This window comes from Hemiscyllium ocellatum, chromosome 6 (assembly GCF_020745735.1).
Source record: "Hemiscyllium ocellatum isolate sHemOce1 chromosome 6, sHemOce1.pat.X.cur, whole genome shotgun sequence".
Taxonomy (NCBI): domain Eukaryota; kingdom Metazoa; phylum Chordata; class Chondrichthyes; order Orectolobiformes; family Hemiscylliidae; genus Hemiscyllium; species Hemiscyllium ocellatum.
Genome location: NC_083406.1, coordinates 74172724 through 74188699, shown reverse-complemented (window position 1 = coordinate 74188699; position 15976 = coordinate 74172724). Strand labels below are relative to the sequence as shown.

The window sequence follows — 15976 nt, the reverse complement described above, 5'->3', positions numbered from 1 at the left end:
GAAAGTTCTAGGTTCATGGCTCTACTCCAATATGAGCACGAAAATTTAGGTTGACATTGCAGCCTCTTATTCAGAGAGTGCTACACTCTTGGAGATGCCAGCTTTTGGATACTATGTTACATCTGCCCTCTCAGTTGGAAATAAAAGATCCCAAGGCAATATTTTAATGAAGAATAAGGGAGTTATTTCCAGTGTCCTTGCATATACTTATCATTCAAATCAACATTACAGTAAGCAGATTATCTAGTTATCATGTTTCTATGTATGGGAGTTGTGAAAGGTACTACTGCATGTCTTTGTTTTATCCTATCTCTTTACCTCCCAGCCCTACACTGCCTTCATCCAATTCTATCTTGCTCATTATCAGTGTTCATCACTTCACTACTAATGTTAAAAATCACACAACACCAAGTTATAGTCCAACAATTTTGCCCACCTCAGTCCAACACCAGCACCTTCACTATTTTTCACTATTAAAAGTTATGCTTGCAGCTACTTAGATCCTGAACAATGGAAATCCCTCCTATATCTCACTACCTCTCTCCTCCTCACAACACTCCTTAAAGTCCAGCTGTTGACTAAATATCTCTGGTGTCAAATTTTATTTGTTAACATTCCTGTGAAGTGCTTTAAGGTGCTTTCACTATCTAATTGCAAGTTATTGTTATTGCCAAAGAAACAGTTCAGATAGAAACTGCAGCCTGACATCATGAGAGTGATTTCGTGAGCTACATCTTGGTTAAAACAGCATTACACTTAATCTGTCCTGCTTAACTGGCAGTCATACATACAGGGAATATTCACTGACAGAAAATTATGTTTTATGAAGTTTTGAACCACTTTTCAGTGAATGTAGTGACTTTTTACGTTGATACAATTTACAGATAAAGGTAGCTCTCTAACACTCTAATAGCTATGCTTCTCATGTAATCAGATTGCTTTCCAAAGTTCCTGCTGGGACAAAGCCTGTTTTTATCTGAAATTTACATGTTTGAGCAGCACTCTTTAATCAGTGATCAGGGGAAAGAATCCTGCTTGATCTTTCTTCCTCCATTGCCCAGAGCCACTGACACTACATGTAGTGTCCTTACTACCTTCTCAGCCAGCAGCGAGCAAGTCTAAATGGATCAATGAACCCAAGGAGGTTACAGTTGATCCATGATTTGGAGATGCCAGTGTTGGACCGGGGTGTACAAAGTTAAAAATCACACAATACCAGGTTATAGTCCAACAGGTTTAATTGGAGGCGCACTAGCTTTCGGAGCTGATGAAGGAGCTTTCGGAGCTGATGAATTAAACCTGTTGGACTATAACCTGGTGTTGTGTGACTTTTAACAGTTGATCCAGACTTAGTCTACGTACCTAAGCACTGCAACAATGAATGCATTACCCAAGGATATCATAGAAAATTTTGCAAAATTTGACAGCACCACTTCAGAGTAGAAGATAGTAGGAACAACTCTCGGAATATGGGATCCCACCTGATTCACTAATTCCCTGTAGGGAAGGAAATTTGCCACCCATATCTGTTCTGGCCCACATGTCTCCAGACTCATAGCTATGTGGATAACTCTTAAGTGCCCTCTGAGTAATTTGGGATGGAGAATGAATGCTGGCTTAGCCAGTAATACCCACATCATGTGAATGAATTACAAAAAACTAAACATGAAACATTAGCTTGCTGTTTCTCCATGGATGCTGTCTGACCTACTGTGATTTCTAGCATTATTTGCTTTCGATAGAGATTCCAACATCTGCAGGAATTTGCTCCTGCATTGTATTTAATCATATCTCTGGGAGGAATGCCCACCCTGAAGAAGGTTTGGTATTCCCTCCGACAGGAAGTCCAACTGTTTCTTTCACCGTGTACATCTTTGTTGCTTTCACTTAATCTGCTCTGTGAATACCCTTTCTCCCCCAGCAATCCACACCCCCCCACCTTCCACTATTGCATAAGTCCTGTCCCCTCTACACTTCACATCTGCTCTGAAGAAGAGTCATCTAGACTTGAAACATTAGCTTCCCCTCTCTCCATGGATGCTTCCTGACCCGCTGTGATTTCCATCTGTAATTTTTGCTTTCAGCACCAAAGAAATTCCCTCCTTTTAATCAACTGAACTAGACTTTGCACCATTTTGTGGCTCTTTCTGACCCATGCTGAAGATGCAACAGGGGCTGAATTGGAATTTTTGCCCTATAAATCTGTCCTTGGTTTTATCTTTCTCTTATAAACTTCTCTGTCTACATTTATAGATTAGATTAGATTAGATTAGATTACTTACAGTGTGGAAACAGGCCCTTCGGCCCAACAAGTCCACACCAACCCGCCGAAGCGGAACCCACCCATACCCCTACACTTAGCCCTTACCTAACACTACAGGCAATTTAGCATGGCCAATTCACCTGACCCGCACATCTTTGGACTGTGGGAGGAAACCGGAGCACCCGGAGGAAACCCACGCAGGCACGGGGAGAATGTGCAAACTCCACATAGTCAGTCGCCTGAGGCAGGAATTGAACCCGGGTCTCTGGCGCTGTGAGGCAGCAGTGCTAACCACTGTGCCACCGTGCCACCCTAATAAAATTTTCATTGTAAACTTATCACATTGTGATTATATTGTCTTTATAGTAGAGTTCTGCTGGGGGGCAGACATAGTTACATTTGTGGCATGATAATATTTTGAATCTTAATTTATTGATTTTTTGAAGGAGTAACAAAGAGGATTGATGAGAGCACAGCAGTGGATGTGATCTGTATGGACTTCAGTAAGGTGTTCGACAAGATTCCTCATGGTTAGGAGAAAGTGAGGACTGCAGATGCTGGAGATCAGAGCTGAAAATGTGTTGCTGGAAAAGTGCAGCAGGTCAGGCAGCATCCAAGGAGCAGGAGAATCGATGTTTTGGACATGAGCCCTTCTTCAGGAATGAAGGCTGACTCTTCCTGAAAAAGGGCTCATGCCCGAAACGTCGATTCTCCTGCTCCTTGGATGCTGCTTGACCTGCTGCACTTTTCCAGCAACACATTTTCAGCTTCCTCATGGTTAGCAAGGTTCAATCACATGGAATACAGGGAGAACTAGCTATTTAAATACAGAACTGGCTTGATGGTAGAAGACAGACAGTGGTGGTGGTAGAGGGTTGCTTTTCAGAATGGAGGCTTGTGACCAGTGGTGTGCCACAAGAAGCACTGCTAGTTCCACTGTGTTTCGTCATTGATGTAAAATGATTCATATGTGAACATAGGAAGTATAGTTAGACGTTTGCAGATGACACCAAAATTAGAGATGAAGTAAACAGCGAAAAAGGTTACCTCAGAGTACATCGGGATCTTGATCAAATGGGCCAAAGGGCCAAGGAGTGGCAGATGGAGTTTAATTTAAATAAATGTGTGCTGCAGCATTTTGGAAAGACAAATCTAGACAGGATTTATACATTTAGCAGTAAGGTCCTGGGAATGTTGCTGAACAAAGAGAGCTTGGAATGTAGGTTCACAATTCCTTGAATGTGGAGTCACAGGTAGATAGGATAGTGAAGAAGGCATTTGATATGCATGTCTTTATTGGTCAATACAGTGAGTCTAGGAATTGGGAGGTTATGCTGTGGCTGTATAGGACATTAGTTAGGCCACTTTTGGAATACAGTCTGAAATTCTGCACTCCCTGCTATGGGAAGGATGTTGTGAAACTTGAAAGGGTTCAGAAAAGATTTACAAGGATGTTGCCAGGGTTGGAGGGTTTGAGCAAAGGAAGACATTGAATAGACTGGGTCTGTTTTCCCTGGAGCATCAAAGACTGAAGTGTGACCTTATATAAGTTTATAAAATCTTATAATGGATAGGGTAAATGGGCGAGGTCTTTTCCCTGGGTTGGGGGAGACCGGTACCAGAGGGCATAGATTTGATAGGGGAAAGATTTAAAAGGGACCTAAGGGACAACTTTTTCACGCAGAGTATGGAATGAGATGCCAGAGGAAGTGATGGAGGCTGGTACAATTACAACATTTAAAAGGCATCTGGATGCTTATATGAATAGGAAGGGTTTAGAGGGATATGGGCCAAATGTTGGGAAATGGGACTAGATTTATTTAGGATACCTGATTGGCATAGTCAAGTTGGACCGAAGTGTCTGTTCCCATCTGTATCTCTTGTGACTCTATGTTGATGAGGAATTTATAACTGAGATTAAAAAATTGAACTGCATATGAATTAAAGTTTTTTTTTAAATTGCACATATATAGCTAGATATAAAACAAAGAAGTGTTAGTGACAATGCTGAACAAACTCCTTTGTTTTTATGTGCCCATTTTATTTTTTTATTTGCCTCTTCAAGCCCTGGTGTCTCCACTATCGTCCCACAGCAGGAATAATAACCAGCATAACTTTAACACCAAAATAAAAGCTGAAAATGTTGAAGAAACTCAGCAGGTTAGGGAACATCTATGGGGAGAGAAAGAGTTAATGTTTCAAATTCAATATAATTTCTTCAGAACATAATCACTGTCACCATTCCACATTTTAACAACAATCTTGCTGTAATGGAATGTTAAGTGTTGTTATACTGTTATATTATTGCAATAGGGTTTAGGAAATAAACATGCATAAGTTAAAGAAAGGTATTCAGTGTGGGACATCAGTCATTACTGTGCTATAATCTGGTTACAACAAAGTATCAGAGCTCCAAGAGATGGAAGATAATGATGATTAGAGTCACAGAGCCAACTGTTTGGTTACAGATTGTGAGTGAAAGGTTGTGAGTGAGAGAAGCAAAATGACAGCCTACAAATCTGCCTGGATCCCCAAGATCTTCATCAGGCAATAAAAAGGAATCACCATATCACCTTCCACCACTGGAAGGGATCATGCATGCACTGGCAATAAAAAGGTTCTCAGCAAACTTAATGCCAGAAAAATATACTGGAACGAAACGTTAGATGAAGAATCTTAATTGTTGGCAACACTGAACACACCCTTTGGATGTGACAAATTTCTGTATCCACACTTTGGCATTGAAGTAAGCCAGAACGTGTTCCAACAAAAAATTGATGAGACATATAAGGATGAAAATGAACAGTCAGCATAGCTGATGATATCAAGGTCTTTGGGATGAATGAACAAGAGGAGAAAGTGAAGACTTCAGATGCTGGAGATCAGAGCTGAAAATGTGTTGCTGGAAACGCGCAGCAGATCAGGCAGCATCCAAGGAACAGGAGAAGAAGGGCTCATGCCCGAAACATCGATTCTCCTGCTCTTTGGATGCTGCCTGACCAGCTGCACTTTTCCAGCAATACATTTTCATGAATGAACAAGACCATGACTACCATCTACATGAAGCCATAGAGAGAACAAAGAAAATGGACAAAACTAAGCACAGATAAATATGTTGTGAAGACGAGCTAATGCTAGTTCTTCGGCATCCAAAGGAATAAAGCTGACTCATGAAAATATTACTGTTATTGATGAAATGGAAGCTCCAAGTTACAAGGGAGAGCAGCATGGTTTGATTCAGTGTATGACTTCTTTCATACTTCACGTAAATGACAATTATATAGACAGCAAACCTTTGGTACCTGATGTGGGAGATATTGAGTACCAGTGGTCAGAATCACATGAGGAGTTTCAGTAACCTTGAAGTCTCTGCAAGGAGACATTATTTAGAATAATAGATAAATGGAATAGTTTTTCCTGACACCACCACTATCAGAAATATATGGCAAATTATAACTTTAACAACATTAGATATTAAAAAACACAGATCATGTGGGATATCTCTGACAATGTGGCTGAACAGCTAATACCCAGACGTTAAAGTCAATGGACAGTTCACATTTCATAGGGAAACTTTAACGGTCGATTACATTATTGAATCACTCTGCAGTCTCTAATGTAACCACATTCTGAACGATATCTATAGACTTGATGTTTTGCTATAAATAGGTGGTTGGATAATTCAATGTGCAAGGGTATCCTTTGGTATTTAAATACATAATATCAAATTACTATAATTTGAATTACTAAAAGGTTCAATTTTAAAACACACTACAAGTCTTATTCTATTGGTACTAATACAATGAAATTATGATGTAAACAAAGATAATTAGAATTAAGCCATTCATCCCCTTAAACTGGATCCATCATTCAAAAGGATCATGGCTAAACTATCTGTAATTTCAAAGCCACATTTTTAACTACCCTTGATAACCTTTCAACTCCTTTCCTAACAAGAATCTTACTACCTCTACCTTAAAACAATAATGATTCTGCATCCAGCAACTTTTCGGAAAGAGAGTTCAAAGATTTATGACACAATAAGAGAAAGAATTTTATTCCATCCATTCTAAATGGATGATCCTTGATGTTTAAACAATGACCTCTAGAGTTCTGGATTCTCCCATGAAGAAACATTTATCCTGACAATACCCCTTGGGATCTGACACATTTCAGTTAGTAATCTTTTACTCCTCTGAATTCCAAGTTTAGCCTGCCTGATCCTTCATCATAAGACAACATTCCTGTTCCAGGTATTAGTCTAGTAAACCTTCTCTGAACTGCTTCCAATGCATTTACTCTTTGATTTTGTTTGGTGTGATCGAACAGATAATCCTTTTGAAAATATTTAACTGAAATCCAAAAGAAATTAAGCATTGGTTTGATTGCTTCCTTTCCTGCTCATAAAAGTCGAGTTCAGACACTAAGTAATGAGTGCAGACACCAACTTGGCCAACTTCAAGGCAAGCTCTCCAATTTCAATACCTCAGCCAACTTCACATTTGCATCCAGTTCTAAACACAATCTGTTGGACAAACTATACTGTTCCTCTACTGAACTGAAAAATTGGCCTAATATCTCTTTTTTTCTTATGACTCAGGATAGCTTAACTCCAAATTTATATTATATTGCTGCTGTGTATTAAAGTCAAATTGAATTTCTGGCTCATTGTCAGCTTAAGATTTCAACTGCCTTAATACTTTTTACTGAACCTACCTTCATATTAAAGTGAGGCAAGCTCCTTCAAGATATGAACACAATATTTAATTGTCCAACGTTAGCTGCTACTGGTGGCAGCACAAACATGGCAAATCTAAAAAAATGAATGGGAGAGGATTTAGAAGGAGGTATTCTTTGTTGACTCGGCAACAAAGACACAAAATGCAACAGACATCTCAGTTACTGAAATAGTCCATGCCCACATGCCACAAGACCTGGGCAAAATACAAGGCTATGGCTAATAAATGGGACTTGACATTCATGCCATGCAAATGCCAGGCATTGATCATTCTGAACAAATGAACATCTAAGCAGCTCCTATTGATAATTCAAGTTCTGCAGTCTATATTTGCATGATGCTCCTAGATCACCCAGTCTGTGGGACCCTCGACTCACCCAGTCTATGCTTCTGTACAAATTTCGCCAACACTTCAAATTTGCTACAACCACCAACAACCACCTCCCCTTTGCCCCCACCACTGCTGCCAGAATTCTAGTGGATTCCTAACCTCCTGCTTTGCCAGACTTCACTCAATTACATTTTATCCCAGTATAAATCCTCAGCTTATGTCGGAGCATTGGGATTTCCTTTCTGCCATATTGTTATGACAGGCTGAAAGGTTAATTTCAGGAGTTTGACCCTGACCTGCAGTGTGATTATATGGGCTCCACCATCTTTGTTCCTGGCAGTCAACAATAAAAGCAGCTGCCAAATAAATGATGCAGTTACAAGGCTGGGAAATCTGCTGCTGGAAAGGTGATGCAGGAAGAAGAACTTTAGATTTCCCTGGAGGAGACGGGACCTGTGCTGGTCAGATTGGTTGCACCAAATTATGAGCCAGGATTGATTTCTTTTTGGTGTAATTTACAAGTGCTGTTAGGGAGAGTTGAAAATAACATGTCAGTGTTGTGTGAACCCTGGGGGGGGGTATAATCAAGGAGCACCAAGGTGAATAGAGAATATTGGTTGAGACCCATGGCATGAGACTTTAAAATATTAAGATATAAGGTGTTTAGAGTATGAGAAGATTTGTAGCTCAGGTTGTGGATGTATTTGTTGACTTGTTCGCTGAGCTGGTAAGTTTGTTTGCAGACATTTCATCACCATGCAAGGTAACATCATCAGTGGGCCCCTGGTGAAGCGTTAGTGTCCTGTCCCACTTGCTATTTGTGTGTCTGGTTCTGCTGGGGTTCGTGGTGTCATTTCCAGTTTGTTGTTGGTATATGGGGTACAAAACTATGTTTGTTAATGGTGTTCCAGGTTGAGTGCGAGGCTTCCAGGAATTCCCATGCATGCCTCTGTTTGGCTTGTCCTCGGATGGATTTGTTGTCCCAGTCGAATTGGTGTCCTTCACTGTCTATGTAAAATGATGCAAGTGATAGCTAGTCATATCTTTTGGTGGCTAGTTGGTGTTTGTGTACCCCATTGGCTAATTTCCTTCCTGGCCAAAACACTACATAGGGCAAACAGGAAGGAAATTAGCTAACAGGGTACATGAACACCAACTAGCCATGAAGAGACATGAACAGCTATCACGTTTATCACTTCACACAGACAGCGAAGGACACCAGTTCGACTGAGATAACAAATCTATCCAAGGACAAGCCAAACAGAGACCTGCATGGGAATTCCTGGAAGTCTGGCACTCAACCTGGAATTCCATTAACAAACAAGTAGATTTGAACCCCGTATACCAACAACAAAACTGGAAAAACCCCAGCAGAACCAGACACATAAATAGCAAGTGGAACAGAACCCCAATGCTTCACCGCATTGATGATGTTACCTTGTGTGGTGACGAAATGTCTGTGAACAAACTGACCAGCTCAGCAAACAAGTCAGCAACGTCATAAAAAGTGTGTTCAGAAGAGAAAAAGTAATAAAGTCTGAATGGGGTTACTGAACATACATGGGAATGTTGCAGATATGTCAAAGCAGAATCTACTTGGCCAGAGCAAAGAAACAAAAGGCTGTAATTAACTTGCTCAGTGTAATCTACAGCCACCAATTAGTGACAATATTGTAAGGAAACAAATTTGTAAGGAAATTAGTGAGACTCAAGAACTATAGAATAGTTATAATGGAGGACTTCAATTATCTTGGGCTTGTACTCACTGGAGTTCAGAAGAATGAGCAAAGGGATCTATTTGAGGTTTATAAAATGATAAAGGGGATTGATAAGGTGGATGTTGAACAGATGTTCCCTCTTATGGGACAGTCTCAAAGAAGAGGTCATACATATATAGAGTGAAAGGAGTTGGATTCAAACTAAGGTGAGGAGAAATTACTTCTCTGAGAGAGTTGTGAATCTGTGGAACTCACTGCCACAAGAGTGCAGTGCAGGCAGAATCAATCAACAGACTCAAGGAAGAAATAGATACGTTTCTGATGAAAAGCGGGATAAAGGACTACAGGGAGCAGGCAGGAAAGTGGAGGTAAGACTAGGATAAGATCAGCCATGATCATGTTAAATGGCAGAAAAGGTTTGAAGGGCTGAATTGCCTACTCCCACTCCTAATTCCTATGTTCCTATGTTGTTCCGTCTGAATGGGTAGTGGTAGCATAAAGAGCAGAGAGGGAGAAGAGTTCCTAGAATGTGTTCAGGAAAATTTGCTACAGCAGTCCAACTAAAAAGGAAGCACTGCTGGGCCTAAATCTTCAGAATGAGGTGAGGTAAGTGAGTCAGTAGGATAAATATAGGGGTTGACAGCAATCATGAGGTTTAGTTGGTTATGGAAAAGAAGAAGCAACAATCTACAGTTAAAGTAATTAAAGGGAGGAAAACCAAATTCAAAGAGATGAAAATGAATCTGGGAGAGATAAACTGGAATCAAGCTAAACTGTAATTGAACAAGGGGTTGCCTGTAATGGGATGTGTGGGGGAATTTAGGCACAGTCAAGGTATATTCCAAATAAAGAAAAATGTGACACAAACAAATTCAGCATTCCCTGGATATTGAAAGAAAGAGAGAATAGGTTGAAGTAGGAATAGTGTGCTTATGACAGATGCCAGGTAGATAATAGAACTGAGAACCAGTCTCAGTAGGCAAGACTTAGCGGTGATTTGGAGGTGCCGGTGTTGGACTGGGGTGTACAAGGTTAAAAATCACACAACACCAGGTTATAGTCCAACAGAGTTATTTGGAAGCACTAGCTTTCAAATTGCTGCTCCTTTATCACCCATACTCCACAACCACCTGATGAAGGAACAGCGCTCCAAAAGCTAGTGCTTTCAAATAAACCTGTTGGACTATAACCTGGTGTTGTGTGATTTTCAAGATTCAGAGGGAAAGGGAAAAACCAACTAGGAGAAGCAAAGAGACAATATGAAAAGAGAGTGGTGGCCAACATAAAAGGAAATCCCAAGGGCTTCTATGAACATATAAATTAAAGAAAAGGTGGAAAAAGGAGGAGTGGAGCTAATAAGGGAACAAACAAAAAGGAACTTTCTGTGGAATCGGGGGCATTGTATTAAATGAATACTTTGCAAATGTCTTTACCAAAGAAGATACTACTCAGATCCTGGTAAAAAAACAAGGAAGTAATTTAACCACTTGAAGTGTTTAACATTGTTTCGGAGGTGGTAGGGAATAAACTGTCTGTACCTAGAGTAAATAATCACTAAGGAGAAAGTGAGGTCTGCAGATGCTGGAGATCAGAGCTGAAAATGTGTTGCTGGAAAAGCGCAGCACGTCAGGCAGCATCCAAGGAACAGGAACTTTGACGTTTCGGGCATTAGCCCTTCATCGATAATCACTAAAACTAGTTGAGGTATATCAAGCATACTGAGAGAAATAAGGATGGAATTTAGGGACACTGGCCATCATGTCACAACCTCTTAAATTTTAGGATGGTGTCAGAGGACTGGAAAATTACACCCCTGTATGAAAAAGATATAAAGACAAGCTCAACAACTAAAGCCAGGCGGTTTAAACATTTGTGGTGAGAATGTTGCAAGAAATAATAATTCAGGACTAGAGCCAGCATGGCTTTACATATTGTGTTTAACTAACTCAGTGCAATTTTCTGATGAGGAAATTGTGAAGATTGATGAGAATAGCACTGTTGCTGGGGTGTACACGGGCTTTCAAGAGGTATGTCATAAGTGTTGCACAATATATATGTGAACATACTCATGGTTCATGAAATAAAAGGGACAGTAGCAACATGAATACAAAATGGGTAGAAACTGAACCACTGCTATGAAATTACATTAGGCCATAATTTTTTTTGTCCCTTCACTAGGCCCCCTAGCCCTTTTTCTATTTCACCTCACCTTCTCCTCCACCCAGTAGCCCATATCTAGCAATACATGATGTGAGCTGATTCACTTTGGAAGAAGGAACAAAACATGGGAGTATTCAATGACTGGCAAGACACTAGGATGCTTGGGAGGGTCTAGGGATACTTGTCCACAGATCCATCAAAGTGGTTGGACAGGTTGATAGGTAGTTAAGAAGGCATATAGGATGCTTGCCTTTATCGGTCACAGCATAAATTATAAGAGAAGGGAGATCATGTTAGAGCAATATAGACTTTGGTTAGGCCACAGATGAAGTACTGAATGCAGTTCTGGTCACTATACTATAGGAAGGATGTGATTGCACTGGAAGGGGTGCAAAGAAGTTTCACCAGGATGTTGCATTGGATGGAGCATTTCAGCTGAAATGAAGCTCGAGTTATCGTTTCCTTTGGAACAGGGAAGTTGGGTGGGGGGCCAGACAGAGGTGTCGATGATTATGAGGAATATGGCCAAGGCATATAGAAAGTAGTGATTTCCTTTAGTCACAAGGCTAATAACAAGGGGGCATAATTTTCAAGTGAAAGGCAAAAGGATTGAGGGGATTTGAGGAAACGCTTTTTCATCCAGACGGCGTTGGGGTCTGGGATGCACTGCCTGGGAGGAGAATTGAGCCTGGAAATCTCAAAACTTTTAACAAGTACCTGGATGAGCACTTGAGAAGTTCATAACATTAAGGCTATGGGCCTAGTGTGAGAAAGTGTGATTAAAATAGGAAGTAGTATGTTTCTGGCAGAACACGTGAAGAATAAATTAATAAAACATATATTCAAAGATTGCCAAGATCTCATATGTCAGGGACTGAAGCCTGATGTTAATTCACTCACCACTTTAGGTACCAGCTCCTAGGACCATGAAGATTAGGAATTTGCTAAAATAAGAATGAGAGCCTTTTCACTCCCTGCTGGATTCTGTCAAACTGCATCAGTAGCTGCAGCATGAAAATACTCATCCCTTGCACCTTTTAAAAACCACTGTTTTTTTGCTCATGGTGACAGATTGGCATGCTCCCATTTGTTACTAATTGTCCCAAGCAGACAACATGAAATGGTGTTAGCCAGATTTGTGGTCAACATTCACCATTGTAAGCTCCTTTAAGCAGACTTTAGAAGGAGTATAATATAACTATGTAGATCAAGGCCTAAATCATTATCTTGTATTTTATGAAATAGATTTAGGAGTTCACTCCTGCATCCTGCATCCTCCAAGTATTTTCATTTGAATTTGGTAAATGCCAGAAATACAGCTCAAATAATTCATTCGTTGACCAATGTTGATTACTTAATTCTTTCCTAAGGCTCTACAAACAACTGAATCGTGTTAAGTTTTCAAATTTCATTGGTACTTTTCTGGACATTGTTACCCTGTAGCTACCAAAGGCATTGTCCTGAGGATGATGTAGATTCCCTCAAGGTCATTTTATATTTGTTGGATGGGTCATCAAATCAATATCTTGTCTCCATTCAAAGATGCACTCATTGATGAACGATTGAGAAAATCATTAATAGAGCCTTCAGTCCATGTACCCTTCCCACTTTTCTGAAATAGCCTCCAGTATTTACAGGAGAGAGTTAAGGCAAAGGGCAATTCACACAAATCATCTTCTGCACAATGCACAGTTCACACAGTTGAACTAAATTGGCTTAACATGGTAATTTACTGAGGAGCATGCAAGAACTTACAGTTGATGGCACTCACAAAACACAAAATTGTTTTCTGTCATTTCTTTCCTGCTTCCAAGTGCAGTTCTACCTTGGTTCAGGTTTGAAGATTTTCAAGTTGCAATTTCCCTGAACTGACTTATTGTTGTTCCAATTTGAAAATTAATGGAATATTTGGATTTCCTGGGGATAGACAGAAGTTATCAAGCAGAACTTCTGTGGAACATCTTAAAATGAATTACACCAAAAACGTATCTTTCTCATATTCACAGATTTCTATGATATTTTCTGCTGCCCATAATGTGCTTTGTTGATCAGGAAAAAAAGAATCAACAGCCAGGATTCAATAACAACTGTAAATGCAATTGGCAAAGCCTGTGCAAGGATCTTTTAGAAAGACAATTCAGTTTTGAGTGATAGTGCTGCATTGTCTTTGCACTCCAGTGTCCAGAAATAATACTTAAATTTGACAATATTGCACTCTCTAATTCTGGAAGGTGAGGGGTGTGGGGAGGGGAGGAGGAGCGGCGGGGTTGATCAGGCCCAACCTGATCACTTAAATTAATTTCTTATGAGATGTTAAACATGGGCCCAATTGAAAAGATCCCAGGATATCTTCTTGAAATACTGGAGATTTATTTTTGAGTCTAACATTTGGACTTCTTGAGCAACAGCATGAAAATGTTCATCATAACATCCAAAATGAGGCACACACCTGACGTGGAACCAGATTGCCATTCCTTCAATTGTTGTAGGATCCCTTCCAAACAGCACAGTGAATGTACCTAAACTCAGGGACTGCAGCAGTTCAAGAAGACAGGTCTCCAAAGTTGTGCAGCTGCTAAGATTTCTCCAGATCTCACTGCTATACCATAGGTCCACACAGTGAAAAGAGTTAAGGTGTGTATTGCTCACCATCGTCTTTTCAATTCCCAGATACTATCAGTTCTGAAGAAGGGTCACTGAACCTGAAACATTAACTCTGGTTTCGCTCCACAGATGCTGTTAAGTCTTTCCAGCAATTTTGGCTTTCATTTCTTCTCAAGGGCAATCAGGAATAGACAATAATCGCTGACCCAGCCAGCAATGCCCACATTCCATGAATAAATTCAAATCGGCAGTAGCTAAATATTGAGTTAAATTGATTTTTAATGTTGAGAGGAGGATGTCTGCCAGAATAATGGATTCTGGCAACTTTAATATTCTAGCAAAGATACCTCGCAGTTTTATCTAGAATCCTCTCACTCAGGCATCAACATAGATTACCTCAGGGCTCTGAGTTGGTCATTTTATCTGCTTTCAATGTGATGTTTCATTTTCTTGGATTTATTTGATTTGTAAAACGTGGTTTCCCATTCCCCGAAATGAAAGTATTATATGTTTTCAGATTGGTAAACAGGCTGGATGTTGTGTGTCCATACCTTGTGCATTTTTTTGCAGGAGGGGTTACGTAATATAGGGAGGGTACCCACGCCACACCACACATGCATCACCACCCCCACCCCCCCCCCCCCCACCACTCCACCTCTGAAGGGCAGAGGTCCTGCTCAGTGCTTGTTTAGCCTGCCCAGAGTGCATTATGGCTGTAGAGCAGGCTTCCAACTAGCTGCTGATTTTTCTCTCAGTGGGGTGGAGGTAAGGAACCATCGTCCTGTAATTTCCAGCCTAATGTACCATGATCTGGATACTTCATTGGCTATATTATGCTTTTAGATCTTCTAAAGTCATGTAGAGTACTATGTAATTGAAAATCCCTTTTTATTTATTAACTGGTTTCTTCCTAAACAACTACTTTACAGAGTTTCTTTCTTATAGCTTGAAATAATCTAGGCCAAGTTTATATCCAACAGCTATTTGCATCTGAAAGATTCAATGTGTGTGAAATAACTCTATTTAAAAGTATAGTTCTTTGAATTAACCATATTTTCCTGACAGATTTCTGCAATTAGTTTCCACAATATGTCCACAAAACAAAATGACTTCGGCTCAAAACCATTTATTTGACTATTCATTCTCAGCGCTAACTTCCAGTGGCCACTCAGACAAAACAGCGCAGGCCAGTCAGAAGCTGCGGAATTGAGCTGCGGCAAGAGTCAACCTTTTCAGGGTAATTGGGAGAGAAAATCATCTAACCCTAACTCTGCAGCAGTAATTTGACACTCAAGCACATCCTGTCCCTCTGTTTGATAGTGGAATTTAGTGGAATACATAATATAAAGAATGCTGCACTTCAAATACTTTGCAAGCTCTACATTTAAAACTGTTAATACAAGTCCATCAGTCACAAGCTGCATTAATGAACAAGACTGGAGGTGGGCCTCATTGAATGAGTTCCCTGATTGAGGCTGTTAACCTCATCCAATCAGGGAGCCCTGGCTGACAGATATAAACAGGAGTGGTAATAAAATAAAAAAAAATAAACAGGAGTGGCAGAAGTTCTGTTCATTCTGAGAACTGGTTCTGACAAAGCCAAACCAGTCTCAAGTACTATGCATGTGTAAATAAAGGGTGACTTGGTGTCAGGATACCGGCCTCTGTGGAATTATTTTAATGATTTTCTCAAAGATAATGCACTAAATCCCAGGAGAAGAAGCTTTCCACTTGACCCTTCTAGAGAAACACTGGTAGCTACAGCCTAGCCGGAAGATAACCCAAGAAATATGTCTTAAAGATGTTACTAACAGCAAAGTATACAATGTAATGATTCCCAGTAAAGGAAAATACAGGAGTAATAGTTTGGAAGGATTCAGATTGTGAAAAATGGGCTTTTAAATCATATGTTGTCATCTTTAGTAATGTGGATTAGACAGGAAGTGTAATACATACAACTTCACATAAACACAGATTTCACTAGCGTAGAGGTTGAATAGACTAAACAGGTCTTGGTCATGACAACTTCCTAAAAGTAATCCATTTCAGTAACATGGAATGGTTTTTATTCAGTACCATCAAGGTAACTTTCAGAGAGAATGACATTAAAATCTGCACAGCATCCCACCAATATCAATGGTCAAAATGTGTTTTTTAAACAG

At 40.1% G+C, this 15976-nt stretch overlaps 1 protein-coding gene across 3 annotated transcripts in view; it reads right to left on the bottom strand.

Moving 5' to 3' along the window:
• The window catches only part of LOC132816445 (E3 ubiquitin-protein ligase SH3RF3-like), a 370186-nt gene that overhangs the window by 308649 nt on the left and 45561 nt on the right, over positions 1-15976 (bottom strand). The window contains exon 2 of one of the 3 annotated variants that reach the window (XM_060826039.1): positions 6980-7076. The exons of the other annotated variants lie outside the window; for them this stretch is intronic. Coding sequence (XP_060682022.1) covers positions 6980-6985 — 6 coding nt within the window. The 5' untranslated portion in view covers positions 6986-7076. The remainder of the gene's footprint in view (positions 1-6979; positions 7077-15976) is intronic. 3 annotated transcript variants of the gene reach the window in all.